This window comes from Lemur catta, chromosome X, assembly GCF_020740605.2.
Source record: "Lemur catta isolate mLemCat1 chromosome X, mLemCat1.pri, whole genome shotgun sequence".
NCBI classification, from domain to species: Eukaryota; Metazoa; Chordata; class Mammalia; order Primates; family Lemuridae; genus Lemur; species Lemur catta.
The window spans coordinates 68,041,067-68,066,416 of record NC_059155.1 but is presented as its reverse complement, the minus strand read 5'-3'; the positions used below and the strand labels follow the sequence as shown (position 1 = coordinate 68,066,416).

Genomic DNA, 25,350 nt, shown 5'->3' with positions numbered 1-25,350 from the left:
ATATTTAGCCACTGTGTTCTGGCTATAATGTGATTTAGAGTCATCTGCACTCATGGAAATGAGCAAACTTGAGGAACCCATAGTAGAAGGAAGGGCATTAAATAAACACGTCAACATCACAAATGACATTCACAGATGCACAGGGCAAAATTAGCATTTGTACTTGTGTGATACAGGCAGAAGTCAAAATGCAGTCTTCCAATCAGATATTTTAGTGGATGTACAAAAGAGATGATTTAGAAAATGGATAACTTCTTGGCTGTCCTGTAGTTCTTGGGGCTTTTTCCTACAATTTATAGGGTTCCTTGTAAAGGGAAAATTCTCGTCCATTCAGTAATGATCAATCTCTGGCAGTGGTTCTCAACCAGGGGTACTTTTATACCCCAGGGGGCAGTTGACAATATCTGGAGACATTTTTGGTTGTTGCAACTCAGGGGAGGGGACAATGGGCATCTGCTGAGTGGCGACCAGGGATGCTGACAAACACCTTACGGTGCGTGGGACAGCCACCCACGGCTGAGATGTACCCAGCCACAGAGGTCAGCGGTGCTGAGCTGAGAGAACCTGCTCTATAGAGTCAGTTACGTGTTCTGAGGTTTCTAGGACAGAGGTGTATTTTTAATCTTTGAACTTTGTTTAACAAACGTTTCAAAAAATTAACTGTTATCAACTTTATCTTCTCTAATATGTCATATTAAAACAATGAATGACTTGAAAGGGCACACGTTGGTTTGCAAACATCGTTCTGTAGCGTTCTATTTAGAAAAAGAGGGTAGCACAGATAAACGTATCACAAAGGCGCGAATGTTGTAAATAAAGACAATGCCTGCAGCTGCAGCCTGTGGGGGGTTAACCGCCTGCATTTGGTGACCATACTTTTGCTGACCTCAATTTCCTAAACAGTCACTACTATCGCTGGATATATTTTCCTCATGTTAGAGAAATGCATCTAATTTCAATAAAACATATTAGAGAATTAGGCACCAAAATTATGTTTTTGGAGAAAAAAAACACAGATTTTTATCATTTTATTAGGGCACTCACATTTTTAAAATTCACAAATTTGTAACTACATTTTTGATCATTTGAATATTATTGGAGATTATTAAAATTAGTAAAAGAAACTTATGTTTTTATTACCTTATTAATAGCATTTTTCTTCCAATAACACTAACAAAGTTTAAATTATTAAGTATTACAGCAAAATCAGAAGCTTATAAGAATGGCTTTAGATTTTGTAAGGATGATGTGAGCTTCAGAACCACTGTCTGAACTAAAAAATATATTTATTTCTTCAATGTCCATTACCCAGACAGAAAAACATAATTAAATTTTATACAATTAATTTTTTATAATAATTTAATAATATTTTGTATCTATGTATATACTCCCATATTTCTAACTATACATCAGTACGAAAATTGGCTGGTATAAATATTTGGATTTGTTCATGACCAATTCATATAAAAGGTAAATGTGTAGCCAATAATGAAAAGTTTTCATTTCTGAAATTTTAAGCACTTGCAATTCAGATGCTGGTAGTGGCCCTAGAATAAAGCATAGTTTCAGAGAGATGATGTCTATGGCACCAGCTTGCTCAAGCTGGGGGTGTTTTTAAATGAAGGCTGTTCCTGTTCTCTCTATTCAAAGTTCTCGGAACTGGGCGATTTCCCACCACACTGTGATTACGTCCATTCCAGCCTGTGATGAGAGCCCCAGAAAACCATTCAGAACCAACATGAACTTCCATTCTGAGATTTCCAATTTACGTTACTTGTACAAAGCAACATTCCTGCACTATTTACTTTTAAATCATTGTAACACACAGGAGACAAGTCTCAATATCTATTATCAGGTGTCTCTGTTTATAGCTTGTGTTTCCCAAAGATACGCATGGACTTCATAGTTTCCCCACATTTTATTTTGCATCTGCCTTTAGAGACCAGTCTCATGGGGTCAATGAGTTCTGACTGGCCCACGGTCCCCAGGAATGGTCAGGCGTCTGCACGCATTCAGGAAACAATCAAACAACAAGGACCCAAGTCCCACCATCAAAATCTAAGAACAACCTTACTGATTTTCTTCCCATTGTAACTAGGTAGATAATGAAACGAGGAAGACTTTCGTTCATAGTGTTTAATTTTGATAAATTACTCTTTTCTCATAGAATCAGCATTGATGGGGAAAATATATTATCCTTGTGACCTTTAGAAGAACTATATCTTTATCCACCACTGGTGAGCTATGAAAACAATTTTTTCAGTGATTCATACTCAACATATATTCATGTACATACATGTGTCTCTGTGTATACATATATGTATATATATTTGTATATATATGCACATTTATAAGTATAAAGACATATATCTATGTGTATTTCAAACCATGTATGTGAGTATTTCTTCAAGAAAAAAACGATGTTAAACTAAACATCTGTGTGCTTTAGGTTGCTCCAATATCCACTGAAACACACATATTGAGAACATGTTTTGACTTAAATTCATGCTACAGGGGGTAGTTTGGAACACAACAAATTTTTGAAACAATAAGGTATAATAGATTTGAAAGACTGTAGGTTAATTAAAGGCAAATAATCACCCTTCTCTATCAATGAAAGCCCTTTTTTAATGCATTGCTGAGAATATTTTAGCATACAATTAGCTTACTTTGATCAAGAAAAGGCAAGTCTCCGTAAAGATCCGAAAATGCTCAATAGTTGGGATTCTTTCATTTGAAGCAAGAGGTTTTGTGAATTTTCAGGTGGTTAAGAAAAAAAGAAAGTGTACCAAAAGGTGCTATTCTTCAGGGAAGAAAATAAAGGAAAATATAAATAAGATAACACATCAGGAAAATCTCTCATGTTATAGGATGAAATATTAAAAAGCATTCCCAGAAAAGAATTTTCATTTCTCCAAGGCAAAATCTGGTTAGCAGCTTTTAATTCATCGAGTCTCCTTGGCTTGAGTGTCTTTTGTAAATCGTAATTTACAGATTGAACTTTCATTTGCCTTTTATAAAAAGTAGCATAGCACGCGTAAAGTGGGAGCATTTTTAGATTTGAATTCCTTGGTATATTTTGGGTTACAAATTTTCAGTTAAAAAAAATTCACCCAGGATAAAAAAGATCTTATAAAAGATTTGAATACATAGTGCTGTGTAATCTTAGTTGATCTTTCAAATCAAATACATCATTTAATCAAAAATATATTTTTATTGATTGAATTGATGCTTGGTGTATGCATGAATTGTGTATGTGTTACACTACTTCCTTTTGAGAACTGCTGCTCCAAATTCAGGGAAATCTCAGTTCTGAAATAACTCAATAGAGATGAGCAAAGCCATATATGGAAACACAATTTAAAGTTAAATAGGCCTAGTCTTCATTTTCTCCATTCTGATAGGGGACTATGGTTCACCTTCACCAGTTGACTACTGGTCACTTGTTTCCAGATGCATCTGCGACTGCCAGAAGAACTTACTGCACGACAGGTACACGGGAGAGTCGGGGCCTCTGGGAAGTTCCTACTGCTTCTAGAAGAGCGGGTGCCTAGTGGCTGAAGTCCAGCAAGCTTACACATCCATGCAATTTTTAAAACTCTCTTTGACCAGTTTAGTATCTTTCTGGAGAAGGCTTGTAATGATGTGGGTGACGATGTTTAAGGTGGGCTCCTAAAAAGTGACAAAATGTAACAGTCACGTCACTAGATACACATTGAATAAATGGTAGAAACACGTTTATTTGGCGCGAAAGCATCAGATCCAGGCAAACGTCCCCTGCTATGACCGTGTCTTTCCTCTTCTGAACCCGGATGTGCAAACACACATTCCTTTCCTCTCTTCCCCTCCCTGCCCAGTTGTTCTCTTCTTCTCCCCTTGATTCCTGCCCCAAACCATAAAGTAAGAGAGAGAAGACGAGTTCCTTCCCTGAAGCTTATGATTATTTAAGCAAACCATAATCCTTTTTTGTTTCCTAAACAAGTTTTAAAAATTAACAAATAATTGTATTATATATAATTTCAACGAAGGAACAGCAACCAAGCATCTCCTCCAACCCTTACAGACTTGAAGGGCTGTCAAGGCCCCCCACTGTGATGGCTTTTGCTACTCTTCAAATGATATGCACACCAAGTTATTGGCACAGATTTGATCCAACATTTTCAAACATCTGAGTCAAAACTATGATTAATTCTCAGTTTTCTTTTTAACACACAAATCTTTAGACACCACTTTTTAAATTTAAGCCAGAAAATAAGTAAACAAAATACATAATTTAAAAATCAGCCAGAGGCTACTTGTTTTCAAAGAGTAGGTGACAGTTTTCTTTTTCTACATTTACTAGATTTAGCAACAATCGAGTAGACGGATTTGGGTCATGTCGTGAAGAAAATTCATGGTCTGTATTACAGTAAAATCTATGTAACAAGAACATAAGTTCCTTAGCAAATATGATTTCTTATATTGCCATGGTAGAAACTCTTAATTTAAAAACATTTCAGATTGCTACGAGACTAAATATTTTTTTCCACACGTATTTATGTATCAAGAGACAAGGAAAAAGCATGTATTATGTAGGAAAAAATGCAAGAAAGGAAGAAAGAAGGAAAAGAGGAAAGGGAAGAGGGAGGGAGGGATGGAGAGATGGAAGGAGGGAGGAAGGAAGGGAGGGACGGAGGGAGGGAAGGAGGAGGGAGGAGAGAGGGAGGGAGGAGGGAGGGAGGAGGAGGGAGGAGAGAGGGAGGAAGGGAGGAGGGAGGGAGGAAGGGAGGAGGAAGGGAGGAAGAAAGGAAGGAAGGGAGGGAGGGAGGAAGGGGGAGGGAGGAAGGGAGGGAGGAGGGAGAACAGAGGGGGAGGAAGGGAGGAGGGAGGAAGGAAGGAAGGGAGGGAAGAGGGAGGAGAGAGGGAGGGAGAAAGGAGGAAGGGAGGAAGGAAGGAGAGAGAGAGGAAGGAAGGGAGGGAGGAGGGAGGAAGGGAGGAATGAAGGAAGGGAGGCAGGGGAGAGGGAGAGAGAGGAGCAATTAAGCATCCACTGTACCATTCATACTAAATGTAGCTGGAGTCAAATCCAATAAGTCGGTACAAAGGCGAGTAAGTATTTCAGACAAGGAGAATGCCCTATTTCTCAGAAGTCTGTAATGATGCATTTCTTTGTTTTCATTTTTCATCAAGACTTTTCTCTCTGTCCCCAAGACCTGTCACAGCACCCTCATGCCCCGATGCCCCACTCACGGTGTGCCGATGAGGGCGGGAGGGCCGGCGTCCGGAAGGTCTTGACCGTGGCCGGCCCTTCCCCTCCCGTGGTCAGCACCTGGACTTCCAATCGATAGAGGGTGGATGGCCTCAGGTTGGGCACTGTTAGGACATGGTGATCCTAAGGAAGTGACACAAAATACGGTCATCAATGAATAACCTTTCAGAGACAACACACACTGCACACATAGCCATGAGGGCTTCTTCCCCCATTCCAGGAAATTACGTACGTGCATTTTGGGTTGTTCTTTAAAGCCTTGCTTTAACTTGGAGGATATTTCCCCTTGTGTGCAGGAGTTCTCCACCATGTGGTTCTTACCACCTAGCTCCATTCTTGGCAGCCCAAGACACTTGGCAGAGTCAAAATGTGCCAAGGGGCTGGTTCTCAGGGCTCACTCCTGGGATTTCATTTATTTTTTACTCCTTAACATAAGAGTTTCCCAGGGTTGAAAGTTTTCAGCTGCACATCTTGTGATGTGAATTCTTGATAATCCAAATTTCAGTGAACGAGCCAACTGTTTTTCTTAAAACACAATATCTGTCATTGCCCATAAGTGAAAATGTTTATTTTTATGCCAACACATTCTTCTCAAAACTCAATAAAACCTAGTACATTCATAGAATAACTGCTCTCTAATTTCATGGAATTTTTCCTTCTGGGATTTAAGTTTTATATATATATATTTTTTTTTTCCTTTTTGCATTTTGCAGCAGAACTTGGGTATTCTAAGGGCATTTTCAGAGAGAGTAAAAGCCCACACATGAATTTTTTTTTTCAAGCCAAGGAATTAAGTGCCCGGGAAGACAGGCCAACTCGTTACAGGCTCTAGCCAAATTTGAAGCGGGAAAAGAAAGGAAAACAACAAGCCTCTTTTTAGCTGCTTTTCCCCCAATTCCACACTTCCAACAGGGCAGGTTCACTTGGACCAGAGAGACACGGAGTTAACAAAGATGGAAGAAAATGGCTCAATCCCTTGCAAATTACATAGACGGGATAAGATCTAGTCAGGAGCTGGCTCCAGTCATCGAAATTTGCCTAGATGACAGCTCATGCGACTTGTTAACTGTTGACCACACCTGTGACGGGGCAAGGCCTGTGACATGATGCACTGAGAGGAAGAGGATGCAGAAAGAAGTCTGCATGCTCCACGGCACGGCAGGCAGCGGACAGAGATCCCCACCTGCGACGGTAACTGAAAAGGGGTAAGGGACAGTGACAGCACAGGCACGGGACATGAGGGGGCACCTACTGAGGGCAGGATCTGCGACTGTGAGATGATGCTGTTGGGCAAACTGTTCTGCCTGCTCTCGGTGGTGACCTCGGCCCACGTCACTTGGAATCCAGTCATGGGCCGATAGAGATTGGCCTTGGCCATCTTCCAGGCAAAGTGGCCCGTGATGTTAAAGTCCCGGACGATGAAGGAAGCAGAAAGGTTCTCCGGCTTGGCTAGCACTTTGGGAAGCGCATGACCTGTGACAATGCAGAAAGGAAGACTGGGGTTAGGCTTCTGGAGAAAGCATGAACGGGGGGTGGGTTTATATTTGCTGCAGGGGTTTTAGGTGGCTGTTCATTCTGTGGCAAGGAAGCAGCAGTCTGACCTCGTTCTTTGAGCATGGGCTCAAGCCATCACCCTTTTGATAAATAGGGATAGGTGGGTAGGAATCTTGTTTCTATAACTTTGTGCTAAATGCTTCTCTAATGCTTTGGGGATTATTTTTAGAACCCTGCTTTGGGAATGGCAGAAAGGGAAGAGTTTAGATTCTGGCAAGACTCAGCCCTTCAAGAGCAGCAATGACTGCAGTGAGAAGGGTGAAAATTGAAATTACTAGAAAAGTTATTAAATCCAGGGCATTTAAAGAGCCCTGGGTGTTTGTCATCCCTGTAAGAAGGGGGCTTTGGCAAGGACAAGCTGGTGCAAGGTGCAGACCTGAGGTCTGCTGGGTTGATGTAGGAAGTGTGTGGAGACAACATATACAGCAAAGGGGCAGGATTAAAATGAATAATGCGTGCCAAAGCACAAGCAGTATCTAAATGTTTGCTTTCATTTCCAAAGGGATCATACTGCTCACAAAGGACATCTTTCCAATGCTGTCAGGGTTATAAAATAATACAAACCTTCCTGCATAGAGTCCCTCCACATTGGGCCATCATTTCACAACTTAGAAAGAGGGGCACTTTTAGTCTTTAGGGTCTCATGAAACATGGTTTGGAAATGTTTTTGAAGTGGTGCTGATATCTTAGACTGAGATGCGGAAATCCATCAGGAACAAACGTACCCGCGTCGCCGGGGCAACTGACATGCTTGTGGCTTTTCCCCTTAAGAGCGGAGCAAGGTGGCGTGGCGAGGAACACCGTTTCTGCCTTCGAGTGACCCTTTGGCCGCATGGGTTGGACAGTCACCTTATATTTGCAGGAAAAGGACAGATCTTGGAGAATTATATAATTTTCCTAGAGCGAGAGAAACAGAATAGGCAGGCCATAAATCTCATCAGGGAGTTCTAAAAATTGGCAGGGGTTGAAATCATATTCCCACAAGGATATTTTCCGATATATGGAGGGTGGGCAATATGGCTTTTATAAAAAGTAGAAAGGAGACCCTGTCCACGTTATCACTCTCATGGCTGTGGGATATAGCCTCTGGAATGGAACAGTGCCGTCGCAAGCCCACACCAAGGCAGCCAGCTTCCGAGGTTCCCAGCCTGCCCTGTGAGTCGTCAGCAGTGCAGGTGGGAAGTGTAAGGCTGTTTGGTGTTTGGTAAACACAAATCTAAAACCAAATCCAGGCTTTTCAGCAACAGAGAAACAGCTTATATATGTTTTCCTGTTTGAAAACATGATATATTTTTTAGCAATGGATCTTTTCCCATTTTGGAAAGCTGTCATTGCTTTCTGCCATTACGTGATTAAATATAAATAAAATAGGTTAAACTGCTAAGGAGTCAGAGGCTTAGAATATAACTTTAATATGAAAGATGACGTGTTCTGTGATAACAGTTTGCAACTGTGTTTCTTTTATGTTTGGTGAAGTTCCACGTCGCTGCTCTATCTTGTATTTATCACGTCTTAATATGTGTGCGTAAAAGGTGCAGATGGAGGGTCCGTGCCTGGGAGCCCTTGTGCACCCGATGGGCGCTGCTGCCAGGAGGCAGCCGGGCTGTGGGAGAAAACAGGAAGCAAGAATTAGGATAAAAGTGGAAGTTCAAGCCCATCCTGGGTTACCTGAGCCAGGAGTGGAACCTGCTGCAGGTGCAGCAGGGACTGTTCAGGGAAGATGGGGGACAATGCCAGGGCTGCTGGCCTTGATCTAGGAGGGGACAGGAGACAGGGTGGACCCGGCTCCACACAGGGAGCACCAAACGGTGCAGGGGAATCAATTCAGTCCAGACACCCAAGCCTGCTGCGTCTCTTTGGGAGTCTGAATTGCTTTTCTTTAGGCATGAACCTGCACTGTACGTGGCACTATGCTGGAATCCAGGGTTCGGCATTAAGGACTCTGCTTCGCAGGTATGCCGAGAATGCTTTCATGTGGCGCAGAAGGCAGACGTCCGCCACAGTAAGCAAATTAGCTGCTGCTTCACCCTACCATGAAAGCAAATTAATTGGGCCCAACGGTCGATTAAAAATGAAAACAGACAAGTTCTAAGCCTTTAACAGTATGCTTTTTTGAGATTTTGATTCTCATTTCTACCAGATACATTATATATGCTCAGTGAATAGCTGTTCTCACTTTCGGAGTTAATGAAGATGCCAAGCCCACGACTGGATGGCCACGTGGACACGAGCCAGGCTCCGCAGGGTTCGCGGGCATGTGCCACCAAACAAGGGGAGCCTCGCCCCTGCCCACAAACATTTCTAATAAATCCTGCTTCTGTTTAATTCTCTTTCTACTTTTCAAACAGCTTTCCTTATTTAGAATGTCTGCTTAATTTCTTAATAATGAAGGTCACAAACTTTGGGACGAATTTAAGGATAAATTAAAGGAGTAACTCTGGTAAACCGGTTGAGACAAGTCAAATCCAGCAAAAAAAGAAAAAGAGAAAATAGCTGTGTGTTTCTGCAGATCCAGTGACTCGTTTTCTCGCACTGTCTTAAAATTATGTGATCAGGTATGAACCTAAAAATAGTGTCCTGGTTGCTTTAGAAAACGTTCAAAAGGAAAAGATTCCAGTTACATATCCCAAGCCGTAATACTATACATTCGTGGCCATGTTTTTGAATTTTTTTAAACTGTCCTGATTTATGACATGTAAATTACTGCCATCAACACCTTGTACAACACAACGCCCTCTTAAACATGTTATGTTGGTTTGCTGATTCTAATCTATAACTTATCTGTTAATCCCAAAATATTTGGAATGATATTTTGAGTAGCATTGAGTTGCTCTCCCGAAAGAGTTTAATGTTCTCTTAAAGTTAAATATCAAAATATAGGCACTTGGTGTACAGGACAGGTACCATCTCCCATTAACTGGAGGAACCAATGACACTTATGGATGTGACAAAGAGAGGTGCTGAGTGACAGTGTCACATAGAAATTCCACATTTTAGGACTTGCCCTGTGTCGCCAATAGAATAGTTCTCCATGTAATGCTGTGCATGGATAAAAGAATGGATCGATGTAATGACTCTTAGGTTTTTAGTTTTCATTGGGTCATTATTCAGTAGCTCATTTGTGAGAGTGAGTTGTCCATTTGACATATCCGGTTAGCACATCGTCCTGTCCAATTATGTACACAGATCAAGTCAGTCTAGAAAGCATCTTCTTACGTGGGTCATGCCGGAGGATGTCTCCCATCCGGTCGTTTTGTTGTGGGCGCACACTTCTGGAAACCACTGCACGTGATACCGCTTGACGCTGGGATCTACAACATCAAGACACACAAACAAAAATAACAGCCTGGAAGTTACATTCCATGTAGTCCACTGTTCTTAGACTTGAGCGAACAGGAAGAGAGAAAATGAAACTCTACAGGTTCCAAAAAAATGCATAGGTGAATCTAAGGTGATATAATTCTGATTATCTAGTGGTTAGGAGTAAAGTAAGTGGGAAAAGTCATACACTGCCAAAGGAAACCCTGTGTTGAAATGCAAGTACTAAGTAGGAAAAAAAAAAAAAAGCAATTAACAAGCAATAGCAAAATGATTCTAAAGATGCCTTGAGAATAACCTATCCGTGTTTTTAGGGTAAGCAAAGCCCTGCAAGAAAGGGTAACACGGAGCACAGCTCTCTTCACTCACTCCTGCTGTAGGAGAGAATCATTAGAAGTCTCTCAATCCTGTATTTTTTGGATAAAGATGAGAAGCTATTGAATCCTCAAAGAGCAAAAGCAAACGTGAAGAATTGGCTACTCGTAGTTATTTCCTAGAGTGTTGCCACAAGGCAGTTCCTCTGTCAGGTGGATCAGGATGTTCAGCATCCTGTTCCCCCTTCCCTTCCTAAGCGTCTGATCCCTACTGAAATGTGCCTTGCTGCCCTGGAAGACAGGCAGGGACACTGCCCTTTCCAACATTTTCATTCCCAGGTGGAGCAGCGCATTTTCTGTGCGTTTCTTTACTTCGGACAATAATGTGGGGGAAGAAAGAAAGACAAACTGAGGACAAGCGACTCATTGAGTGTGGGAAAGGAGTTCTTGACAGTGTCAGGTTTATTAAGCACCCCAGTGAGTCCGAGGGGTGTGAAACGGCGCTGCTTTGCTGGCGATTAAACATCTTGTCCCGAACGTTCGCGCCAAGCGTTTGATGGGGGTTTTCAGAGGGAAAAGCTCTTTGATGAAATTGGGTTGATCTAGTGGGAACTTGCTCTGAGCACTTTGGAACCAGAAAAGAAGAACTTTCAATCCGAGAAAGGAAACAGATATAAAGTGAGCACCCAGGGCGTTTAGTTTAAAGGGAAATCACGTACTAGAGGTTTTAATTTTTGCACAGCAGACATCAAGGGTTTGATTTTCTTTTTCCTTTTTAAAGAATGATACGTTATACACAAGGAAGAAGTCGGTCAGTGAGTGATTCCATATTCTTTCCTTCAGCAGCAGTGAAATCAACACACAAGTGCTGCCCTCCTGAAGTGGACATATTAATGGGGCTACACAGATAATAAGAAAATGCATAAATAAGATCTATATTAGGTTGAAGGTAATAGGTCTACAGATAAATACAGAAAGTAAGGCAGTTACAATTTAAAATTATAACTTTTTGTATCTGTAATAAGTCTGCAAATAAATAGGGAAGCTAAAAGAGTTACAACTTAAAATTATAACTTTTAATGTGGACAAAAAGTTACAATTTTAAATAAAGTGGCCACATGTCTCACCGAGAAGCTCATGTTTGAGTAAGGACCTTAGGGAGGCTCACGATGGGCACTGGAATGCAGAGACCAGGGAAGGGCACTCTGGGCAGCTCGGGCCAACAGAACTGGCTATAATGACGAAAATATTCTCTATGTGGTAAGCGCTGGTCACCTGTGCCTATGACGGACGCACTTGAAATGTCACCAGTGCAAATGAGGAATTAAATTCTTAATTCTATTTCATTTTAAGCAATTTAAATGTAAACAGCTGCCAGTAGCCAATGGCCACAATATTGGAGAGCTCAGTTCTACCTGCAGTGAATACACAGCAAGTGTCAAAGTCCTGAGATGGGAACAGCACCTGACTGAGATTCTTTGGTCGAGAACAGTCAGGGGATTCTGGGTTGCCATATGACAATTACATGACCAGGCTTGGCTACCGCAGAGGGTCCTATGTAACTTGAAGATCCTTTATGTATTTTATGATGCAATTATATTGTCATCAAAGGAGGCCTCAAGAATGACACACGGATGCTCCTTCCCTTCCATCAGCCCTAACTGCTGCCATGCCTGAGTTCACCCCCACTTAGCTTCTCCCTATGTGTCACCTCCATGAACAATTTCATTCATTCTCATGCCTTGGAAAATCATTTTCCTGCTGACAGATCCCAAACTTCTACTTCCCCATGAGCTATTTCCTTGAAAAGCCAATGCTCCTTACTTCCTATACCACGTAGAGGCTTTCCAAACTCGACATTCCTAAAGCTACACTCTGGATTTCTGTCCCCAAATTGCCCCCTTGCAAGCAAGTTCTTTACCCTGGGTGCAGAAGGCAGAATTTTAGCCCTGATGCACAATCTTTGAAGAAGGTGGCCTTCAGCAAGGAAGTCCTGGAACCTCACTGAGCCTGTTTCTTTATCTGAAAATAAGGGTCCTAACATGGCCAGTGCAATGGGTTTGCAGTGAGTCTTAAATCAGGTGCTGCACTAGTTTTCTACGGAGGCTGGGACAAATTATTACAAATGTAGTTGGTTAAAGCAGCACAAAGTTACTCTCTTGTGAAGGTCCAAAATGAGTCTCACTGCGCTAAAATCGAGGTATTGGCAGGGCTGCGTTCCTTTCTGGAGACTCTGGGGGAGAATTTGCTTTCCTGCCTACTCTAGCGGCTAGGGGACCTCTGGCCTTCCGTGGCTGGAGGCTCTGTTCCACCGCCTTCAGAGTCTGGTGGGCAGAGTCCTTCTCGTAGTGCCTTTGTTCTGGTTCTTTAGCTCTGCTTCCCTCTTCTACTTTGAAGGACTTGTGTGATTGTCTTGGTTCCCACTCAGATCGTGAAGGCTAATCCCCCCCCTTCTCAAGGCTTTGAGTCATGGAACGGCTTTTCTTTGCTCCAGAATATGGATAATGCTCCTTAACATGGCTTTCCAGGTCTCACGTAGTCACAGCCCTCAGCTGCCTGTGCATGCTCACCTCTTGCAGAAGCTACCCGTATTCTCAATGCTTTGTTTGTTCTTGTCCTCATTTGATTAACCCCTGTCAACCCCATTTGGAGAGAGCTCCATGAACCCAAATGATGTCTATTTGGTGTCACTGTTGTATAAACAAAGGTGATCAGGGTGCCGTGGACTGTGCCATAAACATTTAATGAATGAATGAGTGAGTGTATGCCCATTCAAATTCACTTTTGTTTCACTGATTGTTCAGGTTATAGTGAAATGGAATTCCTTACGATCTAAAATATGAAAGAAAAATAAAGTGTGAAAAGAAGATAGAGTATTATACAAGAGCATTCAAAGAAGTGTGAGAAAATAAAAAATACTAAATAAACTTAGGTTTAAAATGTCCTCAAAGCATTGTAAATGGCAACCTCAAAGGCCAGCTTGAGGACATTTATTTTTAAAAAGCAAAAAAATATGTGCACATACTTGTTTATATTATTTGAGCTCAATTTAAAAAAATCAATTCATAGATATTTGCTTCCATGGAAGTCATTTGTACAAATATCTTGTCTTTAGCTTCATCCTACCAATTACAATCCTAAGAGCTCATGTTTTAGGCTATCACTGTAGGACTCAATGTATAACTAGAATATTAAAAATAGTATTGTTCAATAAAACACTTCCTAAAGGGTTTCATGAAATTTTTCATGAAATTTCATGAAAATTCTATGCTAAATGTCTAATTGATGTGGTTCCTGAACCTAATTTCTTCCTTCCACAAATAAATGGCGCTATAAAGTACTTGAAAAGTATTTTTAAATGTTGGAATTTATTTGCACTGTGCTTCGACTATGCTTCAGAAATTGAGTGCATCCAATTATCTTTTCAAATATAGCTAACTCACAGTGTCTGAAGGGCTGTAAATTTTTTAATTAAATGTGAATTCCTAAATTTGCAAAATCTAATAATCAGAATGATGGAGTTATTGACATTAGAGCTCTGAGAAATAGAGGCAGTCTTGGGTTACCCCAGAACAATATTTTCCATAACAAGTAATTGAAAATCACAACACAAGAGAGAAGGGACATTCATTTGGGAAGGCGTCACAGAATGCCACTCCGTCAGGGTGGGGATTTCTGTCTGCTTCTTCACTGTGTCACTAGTGCCAGAAATGGTGCCCAGCATAGGGCAGGTACTCAATAAATGTGGGATGAATGACATCCTCTCATTGAGCTATGCCTCATACTCCTTATATCTGTAAAAATTATTTGATGAAACAGAACTCTCTGACTGTGTGCAATTAAAATAAGAATTTTTGAACACCTCATAAGACCTTGTACTTAAAGTAGAAGCATGAATGTTTTCTTTCCCAGCAAGTTTTTTATAATTGTGTTGTATAAACATAACATCTAAAACCAGAAAACCTAAAAACAATCAATTGTGTATTCTGTTATCACACAGGAAAAATGAACTAACATCAGTGGAATAATAAAGTTATTTTAAAAATTAGCTAAATGAAATATTTGTTTTAATATAATGTTTTTTCTATAAATTCACTGTTGAAAATATTTGTTTTCTTTCAGAGCATTCACTATTATAACCCAACTACCATATACATTGAGAAGGCTGATATTTGGTGCTTAACTCATTTTCCTACACAATTACATGCTACATCCTAATAATTGAAACCCTCTCTTTGGGAAATTTTAAGGGAAATGAATAGATTTGTGTTTTTAGATTCCTAACTCCAAGTGCAACAACAACATTTTACCCACCATCACTTTTAGGAATTGTGACATAAGAACCAATTTCTGTTTATAATTTTGTTTTGATTAATGAAAAAGATTCTTTTCTTCCCTTAGTTGTCAGCATCATTCAGGCCTTCTCAGTTTTCAGCTCAATTTATCCACTGTAGAAAATAGATTATAATTCAAGAATATTCAACTACTTATGTCAAGATGTTTAAATCCATTTGAGATGAATCTATTGAGTCGCATACAGAGCAGACAATTTTTCAAATTAAAAAGTCCCAAAAATCCTGAAAATCTAGCCAAAGTGTCCTCTCCCATGACAGAACTGAACTCATTCACATTCTATACAGCACGGATATACTAGAAGGACTATGAGTCAATTTAAAGAGTCTCCTTTCCTACATGTGTGATAATTATGAATATGAACGTGTTTTATAAATATCTGGGGACACTCTGGTTGGGATTCTGTAGGTCATATGGGGAATGCATAAAAGGTTTCTGGAGGGGGTAAAAATGTGGAGTAAGTTTGGAACACACACTCTTCACTGCATTTCACTTTGGACTTCCCAAAGCTTCCAACAGCCCCCTTCCACCATGTGCTTTAACAGAATGAGCTCTGCTGCAATTTATATGGCAATTTGGCTTTCGTATTTAAAATCGGAAATGGGGATGGATACAATTTAAGAAAAGGGGCTTTTTTGGAAAAGAATGAAACTCTATTTAGAGCATGTCTTGTTCTTAGTTCCTAAGAAGTAACAGTGTGATCCGGTGGAAATCAACTAACATTTGCAGGCCCTCTGACAGCAATCAGGGATTGCTCCATAGCTCCAGCCAAATCCATACTTCTCCTGCACAGCTGTCTCCTGAGCTCTAAGCATGCACTTCTGACCGCCTACCAGACGTTTTCTGGATAGCACGCCGTTATCTCGAATTCAGCACACCAAACCCAAACTTTCCATCCTCCCTGGGAAACTCATTGCAATTTTATTGTTCACAATCTTTGTTCATCAAAGTACTGTTAAGTAGTCACTCAACTTAGAAGGTAGAGGCTCTACTCAGATTCATCTATCTTCCCTTCGGCCAGGGCTTAATGCCCAGGTGACCGTATGTCCTGGTTTTCCTGAGAGAGTTGCAATCTATGTCAGCTGGCGAGGAATAACCTTGAAGAATGCCTCCTTTTGTGCTCAATGAATCCCAGTTCAGACAATAAATTATGTGTCCACTCTTACAATCCTCCCTCACCTTGCTCCCACCACTACTGCCTTTATTTCACGCTCTGACTGCTTCTTGTCTGGGCTACTGAAAGTAACTACCTACCGAAAGCCTGTGCCACGCTGTCTCTGAGCAGTCCCAATCAGTTCTCCTTGCACAACGCTTTGGCTAACCTCTCCAGGTTCTACCCAGAGCTTCCCCTCTACTTCATTTCCCTCTCCTGCTGCAGAGAACAAAATCCACACTGTCTGGTGTACGTAGCACAAAACAGTCTCCATCATTTGATCTCCCCAGCCTCACCCCATCACTTCCTCCATGTCACCAACACTTGACATTTCTGATCTTTCTTCTGCACTGTTGCTCATTTCCTGGGCCAGAAACACTCATCTTTTCTGGCCAAAAAAAAAAAAAAAAAAGTAATCTAGCCTTTAAAATTCACCTTAAACTTTACCTCCTCTGTGAAAATAATCTCTGCACACAAATCAAAGCCTCTCCCCTGGGAAATACTCTGTATCTACACCTTTATGAAGAATAACTCTTATTATGTGGCCATTGCCTATTTGCCTAAGCCTCAGAACGTCAGGTGTCTTCAAGGTAGAAAGTTTGCCTGTTGCTGTAATCCCATCTCTGGGCACAGTGTCTGCTGTGAATCAGGTAATGCACGCACATTTGCAAAATAAGCAAAAATGAAATGAAAACGCATTCATTGATACCTAAGTTAATTCTAATTTTTAAAACGTCCCACTTCCAAGTGAAAGTTGAACACCTCATTTTCAGAGATACTAAATGACTCTTCTAAAGATGCTTTTAATGTTTGTAATGCCTACTACTTATTTCAAGGATTAACTTAAAAGGAAAATCAGAACTTTCCTTTCTTCTTTTCTATATTTCTTTCATCGCTGTAATCAAAATCAAAAGCCACCAGCTTTGAGAGACGAGATTTGTGTAGGAAAATTCAACTTTATTTGTCTTTATACTCTATCATTTTGGTAAAGGGCTTGGAGTACGCAGTAGAGTCATGAGTATTCCATCTAGATATTTTTACACAATGTTCCTCTTACATTCCCAACTCTTTGGGGAGGATCTCCCTAAATAAAGTAAAAGCAAAATGCCAGATTGCATATTTTTGCCATCATTGAAATGTTTCAAGTGCTTCCTGCCACTTCAAAGAAATGTCTGGCATGACTATTTAGAGAGGACACCAGCTGAAATGGCAAGGAGCAGACTCGCAGCCCACAAAACATCTGCAAAGACAGACCCCAGCGTGTCAGTAAAGACGCAGAATGAATCCCCGCCTCTGGAGGAAGCAGCAGCCGTAGCATCGCAATGGTTGTGACTAGAAGCTGTGGTGCTCAGCTGTCAACCACTGCTGCACAGAATATTCTCTCGTATAAATATATTTCACATCAATTATACCTCTGGAATCAAAGTTTGGCCAACCCCAAAGAATGTTCTCAGGCCAGCATGGATGTGTACTGATTAGACGATGGTCTAATGTTGGTCTATGTCAGGAACATCCCTGGAGGTTAACGGAGCTCAGAGATTGGAAATGGGTGTGATTAAAACCGTTGGGCCACTAACCGACGGTGTGGCATTTAAGTTAATAAAATACGTCATTCATGATGAACAGATGCTAGCTGGCCTCCATTGCATTAGCTCTTTACTCTCAGACACTGCTTGGGGGCCTAGAGTCCAAGCCACTAAACATGAATCAACTCAGCAACAATTTCAAAGCCCAAATCGAGGCCATTTCTTTGCCTTTGGATGTGGTCTCTTTATGGTCAGGTCCATAATTTTACACATTGTTGTCAAGTAGATTGGATCATACTACGTATCCTGAAATGGACTAATAAATATGCACACAAATCTTGCCTATGGTTTCTTTAAGGATTTCTATATTTGAGAAAACAACCACTATTCTTCACATTTGTTTCTAATTTTGGATTATTTAAAGTAATGTGTGTGCATGTGTGCACGTGTGTGACTACATATATATCTATGTCAACGACCGGTGATATGATCAATATTCCCATACGACAATGATTTGAGTACATAAAAGGGAAATGTAATTCTTTATTTGTCATGCACTCAAATCATTATCATCTGAGAATATTGATCATATTACAGCTTGCTGATATGGTGCAGTGAAGGTTAATCCTTTTTCTCCTGTCAAATTTAATAAGATACTTAAGTTTTATAGCATGTGTATTATCAATCGGACAAGGAAATCATTTTCAAAGCACTGATCTTTTTGCCTGCAAAGTAGAAAACATTGAGAGTCAGTGCTAAAGCAACAGGAAGCCTTATGAAGCTAGGCTAGCAGCTCTTGACCTCTGCAGGGACGTCCTGCCTTCCCTCCGCACCTCCACCACTCTCTCTACGTCACTGCCTACGGCAGTGCCTCCGGAATCCTCACATTTAAACACCTGGGTGTTTCCTTTTGCCAGGCAGTGTCCCCAGCAATCTGTGTGATTAATATCATTTAATCCTCACAACAGACCTAGAAGGTAATCCATCATTTGTCCTTTAATTCATTGTATGAATAGAAAAGGAAAAAAATTCATTGATCATCTCACTAGATGCAAGAGAAACATTGCATAAAAATCAATATCTGGTCATGACAGAAACTCTGCAAATAAGAAGAGTAGAGAATTGTATTAATCTGACAAGGGGTGTCTTCAAGAGCCTAACAATTAATCATCAGGCCTATTGTCATCACTTTCGTGATCCTTGTACTGAAAGTCTTAGCCGTTGTTAAAGCAAGGGAAAAAAAGAAAAATGTCAAAAATCCAGAAAGAAAAATATAAAATTCTCATTGTTTACAGACTGAATGATGGTTTTTTTACAGAAAAATGCAAAAGAATCATCAAATGAAATGTCATGATTAACATGGTAACATAACAATATTGCTGGATTTATAGTCAATACCAGCAATAAAAATTAGAAAATGCAATTGAGGAAAAAGTATGCCATCTATAAAAGGATAAAAGAAAAAATGCCAATGCCTTGGACTAATCATACTAAAAGGTGGTATAGCCTCTCTCCAATATACCATAAAACACTGTTGAGAGAAAATTTTAAAACTTGAATAATGTGGCTGGGCGCGGTGGCTCACGCCTGTAATCCTAGCACTCTGGGAGGTCGAGGAGGGTGGATTGCTCGAGGTCAGGAGTTCAAGACCAGCCTCAGCAAGAGCTAGACCCCATCTCTACTAAAAAAATAGAAAGAAATTATCTGGCCAACTAAAATATATATATAGAAAAAAATTAGCCAGGCATGGTGGCGCATGCTTGTAGTCCCAGCTACTCGGGAGGCTGAGGCAGTAGGATCGCTTAAGCCCAGGAGTTTGAGGTTGCTGTGAGCTAGGCTGACGCCACGGCACTCACTCTAGCCCAGGCAACACAGCAAGACTCTGTCTCAAAAAAAAAAAAAAAAAAAAAAACTTGAATAATGTAATATGCCATGTTTATAGATTGGAAGACTCAATATTTTTAAGATATGAATTCTTAAATTGACATATAGATGAAATACAACATGAATAGAGTTTTTGTGAAAACTGAAAAGCTAATTCAAATATTTATATAAAATGCAAAGGGCCAAGCATAGTCAAGACCATTTGAAAAAGAAGTAAAAACTGGAGGACTATCATTAAAAATTTACAAATTTATAGTAGTTAAGATAATAAAGTATTGTCACAAAGTTGGGAAAATATGCCAAATGACTCTATGACTGTCCAAAATTAACCTGCACATACATACTTGATTAGCGGCAAATTTGGCACGGTAGAGCCAAATTGGGGAAATAATCATTTTTAAATACATGATGCTGCATCAGTCAGAGAAGGCAATCGGGAGGGTTTTGCAAAAGGACATTGTCTCCCTATGTTGGCTCCTATAACAAAACTCAATTCTGGGTAAAAGTCAGCCCAAGAATGAAAGGTGAAACAATATAGCTTTTAGAAGACAAGAAGTGTCTTTGTGACCTTCATATAAATAGGAACTTCTTAACCAGGACACAGAGAGCACGAAACCTAAAGGAAGCAGCATGATGAACTTTGATCATCTCTAAAAGTAAGAATCACTAAGAAAGTTAAAAATGCAAGAGTGGATCAGAGTGGAAGAAAATACTCACAATACATGAAACCAACAAATGACTCACATATACAATATATGAAGAACTCGTGCAGGACAGACTGGCAAAGGAGTTGAAAGAGTACTTCAAAAAAAAGGAGATACGGCAAACTTATGAAAAGGTGTTCAACTCCTTGTGGATCAGAACAATGCAAACTTAATGAGGTATCACTATGCACATACCAGAATGGCTAAACCTAAAAAGATGGAAAATATCACATGGCAGAGAAAATGTGGGGCACCTGGAAATATCGTACTCTGCTGGTGAGTGTAAATCGGTGCAACCACTTTGGGAAACTATTCATGTATTCTAAAGCTCAACAGACTCTGACCTAAGAATCTCACCTCTAGGGGGACAATATGTATATACATGTGCAACAAAACACATGTGCTCATAGGGTATTCATAGCAGTGCTACTGGTAATAGCCCAACATTGAAACAAAGTAAATCTCCAGCACCAGCTGAAAGAATACATACACTGAGGTATATCAGGGACTGCTGGGCAGCAATTTAAATGAACGAATCATTGTTTCATGCAACAGAATGGATTAGTTTGTCACATAAAATGCTCAGTGCAAGAAGCCAAATACATTGTGAACTGGATGATTCCATTTTGACAACTATCAAATACAGCCAAAACAAATCTTGAGTTTTAGAACTCAGGATGGTGGTGGTTATTCTTGTATGCTGGAGATGTTAACATTTTTGATAGTAGATGTTTACATTTTCATTTCATTACATTCAATGTTTAACTTTTTAATATTATTAATAAAATGTTATACTTTGTCAATTTATTGATAGACAATTTTAATTTAAATTGGTAAATACAATTGATCAAATTTTATCATTTAATATTTATTATAGAATCATTAATTTTAATATGGACATATAATATTAATATATTCTTAATTTAATAAATATTGAATGAAGGAACTTTAACTTTGATTAACATATTATAGGCATAAAATATATGAATATAAATGGTAATGTTATCTTAGTTGCAGAATGGATTTTAGCAGCTTGAAAGAAAATTCTGGAAGAACTGCTCCAATACTAACATACTTTATGGCACAAGGGTCATGAATACCCTGAATGAAATAGAACTTAAGAAGAATGAGGAGAATTTTAAAATCCAAACTCTTGAAACAATCTATTTTGCTTATGTTTTTAAAATACATAAGTGAGAAGATAAAAAATGTATGTTAAATAAATTCTAAAAGTACTATTTTAATAGTGAAAAAATAAATATTCTAAAAGTAAAGAAAATGAACAAAAAAACTTAAAGATGAATGTTCAGACAAACAAAAAGAATCTATCCTAAGGATAAATGTTCATTTCAGCTTTAATTAGAAATGGAAATTCTAAAGTCACCTAAATGTTTCATTGAACTGGAATAATGACATGTCCTATGACATTAGGATATATCCATCCAAAGCAGCAATGAAAAAATGTTATGAAAAATGCATGATAATACAGCAGCTCTTATAATATTATACAGAAATATGTGCATATATCTACACACACACACACACACACACACACACACACACACACACACACACACACACAACTTCTGAAAGGCAATCCACCAAAATGCTGTTTCCAGGATATGATATTGAGATGATAGGTGACTTTTTTTCTATTTTCCAAATTATCTGTATTATAGGTCTTTTTTTAAATAAAAAATAATTTAGAATAAAAATTACAGCTTACAATAATGAATGATTTGAGTGTTTTGGACACAAGATCAGCCTTCTGGGAAAGAAATGAAGATAGGCCAACACCCAGAAATTAAAACATTTAAGCACTTGACTGCTGCTGATTTCCAACTATGAGAACCAACATCGACCCATTCAGACTTCAGTACAGTGAGGCACTTTTAAAAAAGGCATTTAAGTGTTTTGTTCATCGACCATTTGCCTTAATATCAATACTGTGGCTTAACATTTACTTTTTCAAAATATCTTTACATCACTGTGCTACTTAAAGCAAATACCAAATAAGCAACAAATGCTTGTGTACCTTCTGTCTTTTTCCAGTAGATTTTGACCTGCAGCTGGTTGTCTTGAAAGAACGGAGCTCCGACCTCCAGCGGGCGGGTCGGCCGTCTTCTTTGAAAAGGGGGCTGCATTGGAATCCCACCTTTTCTGCTTTTCCCAAGCTGTTCTTCTGCAACAAAGTATAACATTCTAATGTAGTTGTTAAGCATAACTGGATAACCTGATATTAATCCCAGTGTACTTAATTTCATCCTGTTTTTTATTCCTATCGGCACCTGTTTTTTAAAGTAAAAGGTGATGTAACTGTATATTCTTTCATGCTCCAGTTAAAAATGTGTTGAAATTCCCTTTAAAAATGTGCCGGAATACTAAAAGCATATTACATGTAATCCCTAGGATTTAAATTGGTAATCGATATATATTCACCGGGCTTGAAAATATAATTGAATAAGTATATTTATGACTTAAGATGTTCAAACATAGTAATAAGTATAAATGGTGTCTCATTATAGATAGATTTTTTTACAGTTATGAAGGAAATAAACAAAATAATATTAAAATACCATTTCATGAAAACAATAGCTAGCTTTTCACAGAAGTATGGAAGTCCCTAAACAGAAATTCCGTTCAACTTTGTCCAATTGGTAGTTCAGAGCACAAATTGCACTGACCCAGTTGACAATGCCACCTTCAGTCTCAGCACTCAGCAGCCCATCTGAGTGCAGTTCAGGTTAGTGACAGACATTCAGACTCTGACAGATAATAGACTGAAGTATTAAAATCCCCAGGAAAGGAAATGCAATGCAATGGCAGTGGCACACTGTATTGGGCGATGGAATGTCAGAGCACATTCACTCATTAGCTCTTTCTGTGAGCGTGTACGAGCACTTCCCAGGAGCCAGGAACTGGGGCTAGAAGCTGGAGATATACAGGTTTTGTGCATGAGGGGCTCTTGAAGCCTCAGAAGACGTCACCGCGACGATTACAGCGCACACTGAGCGGGCTCCACTGAGGGCGCCTGCCCGGCAGAAGTGCGTACATCTGACAAGTCACAGTGTCTGTTCTTTCAAAAGGTGGCCAAAAACTTCCAGATGAACCGAGTCATAGAAGCACAATTGTTGCAGTGTGAGATGGCATTTTGTGAATAAACTTCAGGAAGGAGGAGGTGAGAACATGTTCACATGTTCATTATTGTATTTTTTTAACATGAACTTTTTTTTTCCCCATTGCCCATTTAAAAAATATATTCCAGACACACTCATCGCCAAGCTAGGACAATGTAACAGTGAGTAAGAAGGACCCCAAACCCCAATATACCATATCCAATGAGAGACAGAGATAAGCTGCTATAAAACAAAATACCAAGAAATATTTGTTTGAATCGGGCAATTCTGACGTTTATTCTTAAGTGAGGTCACTTCTTATTGTGCTGCTGTTTAGGGTCATGAACGGGCTCTAGTTTTAGTTTGCTGTTTGTTTTTCTGTTTTAATTTAGTTGTATCTTCCCCTCCCGTGCCATTCCTAATTCCTGAAATCTGGTGGGCTCCTTCCTGCCTACACTCCTGATTGCTTTAGCTCGGAAGGTACCGCACTATTTGTTTTTCCCCAGAACAACCCTCCTTGTCCTTCAAAACTTCCCGTAAGCTCTCCCTGGTGAAGATTTCCCAAAGTAAATGGAAACAAACAGCTGTTTAGTGAGCCTGTATTTTCTCAGCTTTCAATATTTTTTCCCTTAATTTGTTTCTCCACCTCAATTTAGAACTCTCTAGAAAGAGACTCTTGTCCCAGTCTTCCTTGGATGCCCACTGCCTACCTCGGAAACACACACAGTAGTTGCTTAATATGTATTGGAAGAAGGGAAACGAACAAGTCTATGAATTCATGGCTCTGTGACCAAATGTTTATTTACCTGGGGCTCTGCAGGGTGTTTTATTTATGTCAGTACAGTAATCCTTTGACATGGGATTCAAACATGGGGTACAATCTCCTTTGTTGTAGGAGGACAAAAAAAAAACCAAAAACATAACTTTCTGAGTCCAGGTGTGTTTCTGGTGGGCTTTGGTTTGGTTGGTGAGCTTTGATATTTATTTTATATTTATACAGCCATCCTATGAAACAAAGTCAGTAAACTTTTCATAAAGGGCCAGATAGTAAATATTTTTAGTTTTGTAGGCCAGTCTCTCTCCCAACTACTTAATTGCCATTGTAGCTTAAAAGCAGTCGGAGGTGATATGAAAATGATATGTAAATAAATGTAGCCCTGAGCCAACAAAATCTTAATTACAAAATCAGGCGGGGGCTTAATTTGGCCGGTGGGCCATAGTTTGCAGACGCCTGAGAAAGAGGAATTAGCTCTCACGAAAGACCGACTGTCACTTTCTCCTTACGCTGGCCTGCCCACGAATTTGTCCATCCAGTGGATGTGATGAAAAGAGAATGGACGCTTATTTTAGTCAGATTTATATTTAAATATTTTTGTTTAAGGAGTTCAAATCAATGTTTGGATAACTGAGAAACACTTTCTAGGCTACTACTTTCTGAGGTCCACTACAACCCTGCAGAGAGCCAATACCAAGAGCACAGGGAACTCAGAGGCCAGGGGAGGGGGAGGAACCAGACATGGAAAACTCACAGGGCTCCTGGCCCAAACCCGTCACCTCCTTGACACCATCGTGGAGTTGAAGAATCCTCCTGGTTTCACCCAAAGTCTTTATCACATAACTGATTAAGGACCTAAAATTTTCACAAGCCCATTTTTGTTTCCCCTTTCTTTAATAATCTGTGATATTGAGAACTCTCCAGTGGATAACCAACACAGAAGTTTAGATGTTATGTTTAAACTCCACATGCATCTTGTCTTCCTACTTTATTTTATATCCCATGCAAACTGTAATCTTTAATTATAGTTGTAAGAATGTTTTTTTAATATATCTCAAGATTGAACCATTATTGCTTTACTGAAATGATTCAAGAGCAGGACTCCAACAACAAGTGGTACTGCTGATACGTGCCTTGGGTAAACAATAGATAGCGTGCAGACTTCAGTGCTAGGAGCATATCCCTGACTTTACAAGAAAGCCTCCTCCACTTTCTGTAGTAAACAGAAATAGAATAAAATCATATCTACCCTATTCTGAAAAGGTATGAAGTCTGATTTATGCTCTTTGATAGTCATAAAAGTTAAGACAATCAAATATGTATACTATTTTTTCAAACATCCAAATTTTGATTAATTTTACAGATCAAGAGATTTACAGCATTTTATCTCCACTTCATTCATATT

At 39.6% G+C, this 25,350-nt stretch overlaps 1 protein-coding gene across 1 annotated transcript in view; it reads right to left on the bottom strand.

The window, feature by feature from the left end:
* Positions 1 to 247: 247 nt before the first annotated feature.
* The window catches only part of ANOS1 (anosmin 1), a 148,382-nt gene continuing 123,279 nt past the window's right edge, over positions 248 to 25,350 (bottom strand). Inside the window, exons 9-14 of the mRNA XM_045537960.1 lie at positions 22,090 to 22,236; positions 10,019 to 10,113; positions 7,528 to 7,699; positions 6,501 to 6,721; positions 5,230 to 5,371; positions 248 to 3,672 (exon numbers count right to left, since the gene is read on the bottom strand). Of these exons, the coding sequence (XP_045393916.1) occupies positions 3,614 to 3,672; positions 5,230 to 5,371; positions 6,501 to 6,721; positions 7,528 to 7,699; positions 10,019 to 10,113; positions 22,090 to 22,236 (836 nt within the window). The 3' untranslated portion in view covers positions 248 to 3,613. The remainder of the gene's footprint in view (positions 3,673 to 5,229; positions 5,372 to 6,500; positions 6,722 to 7,527; positions 7,700 to 10,018; positions 10,114 to 22,089; positions 22,237 to 25,350) is intronic.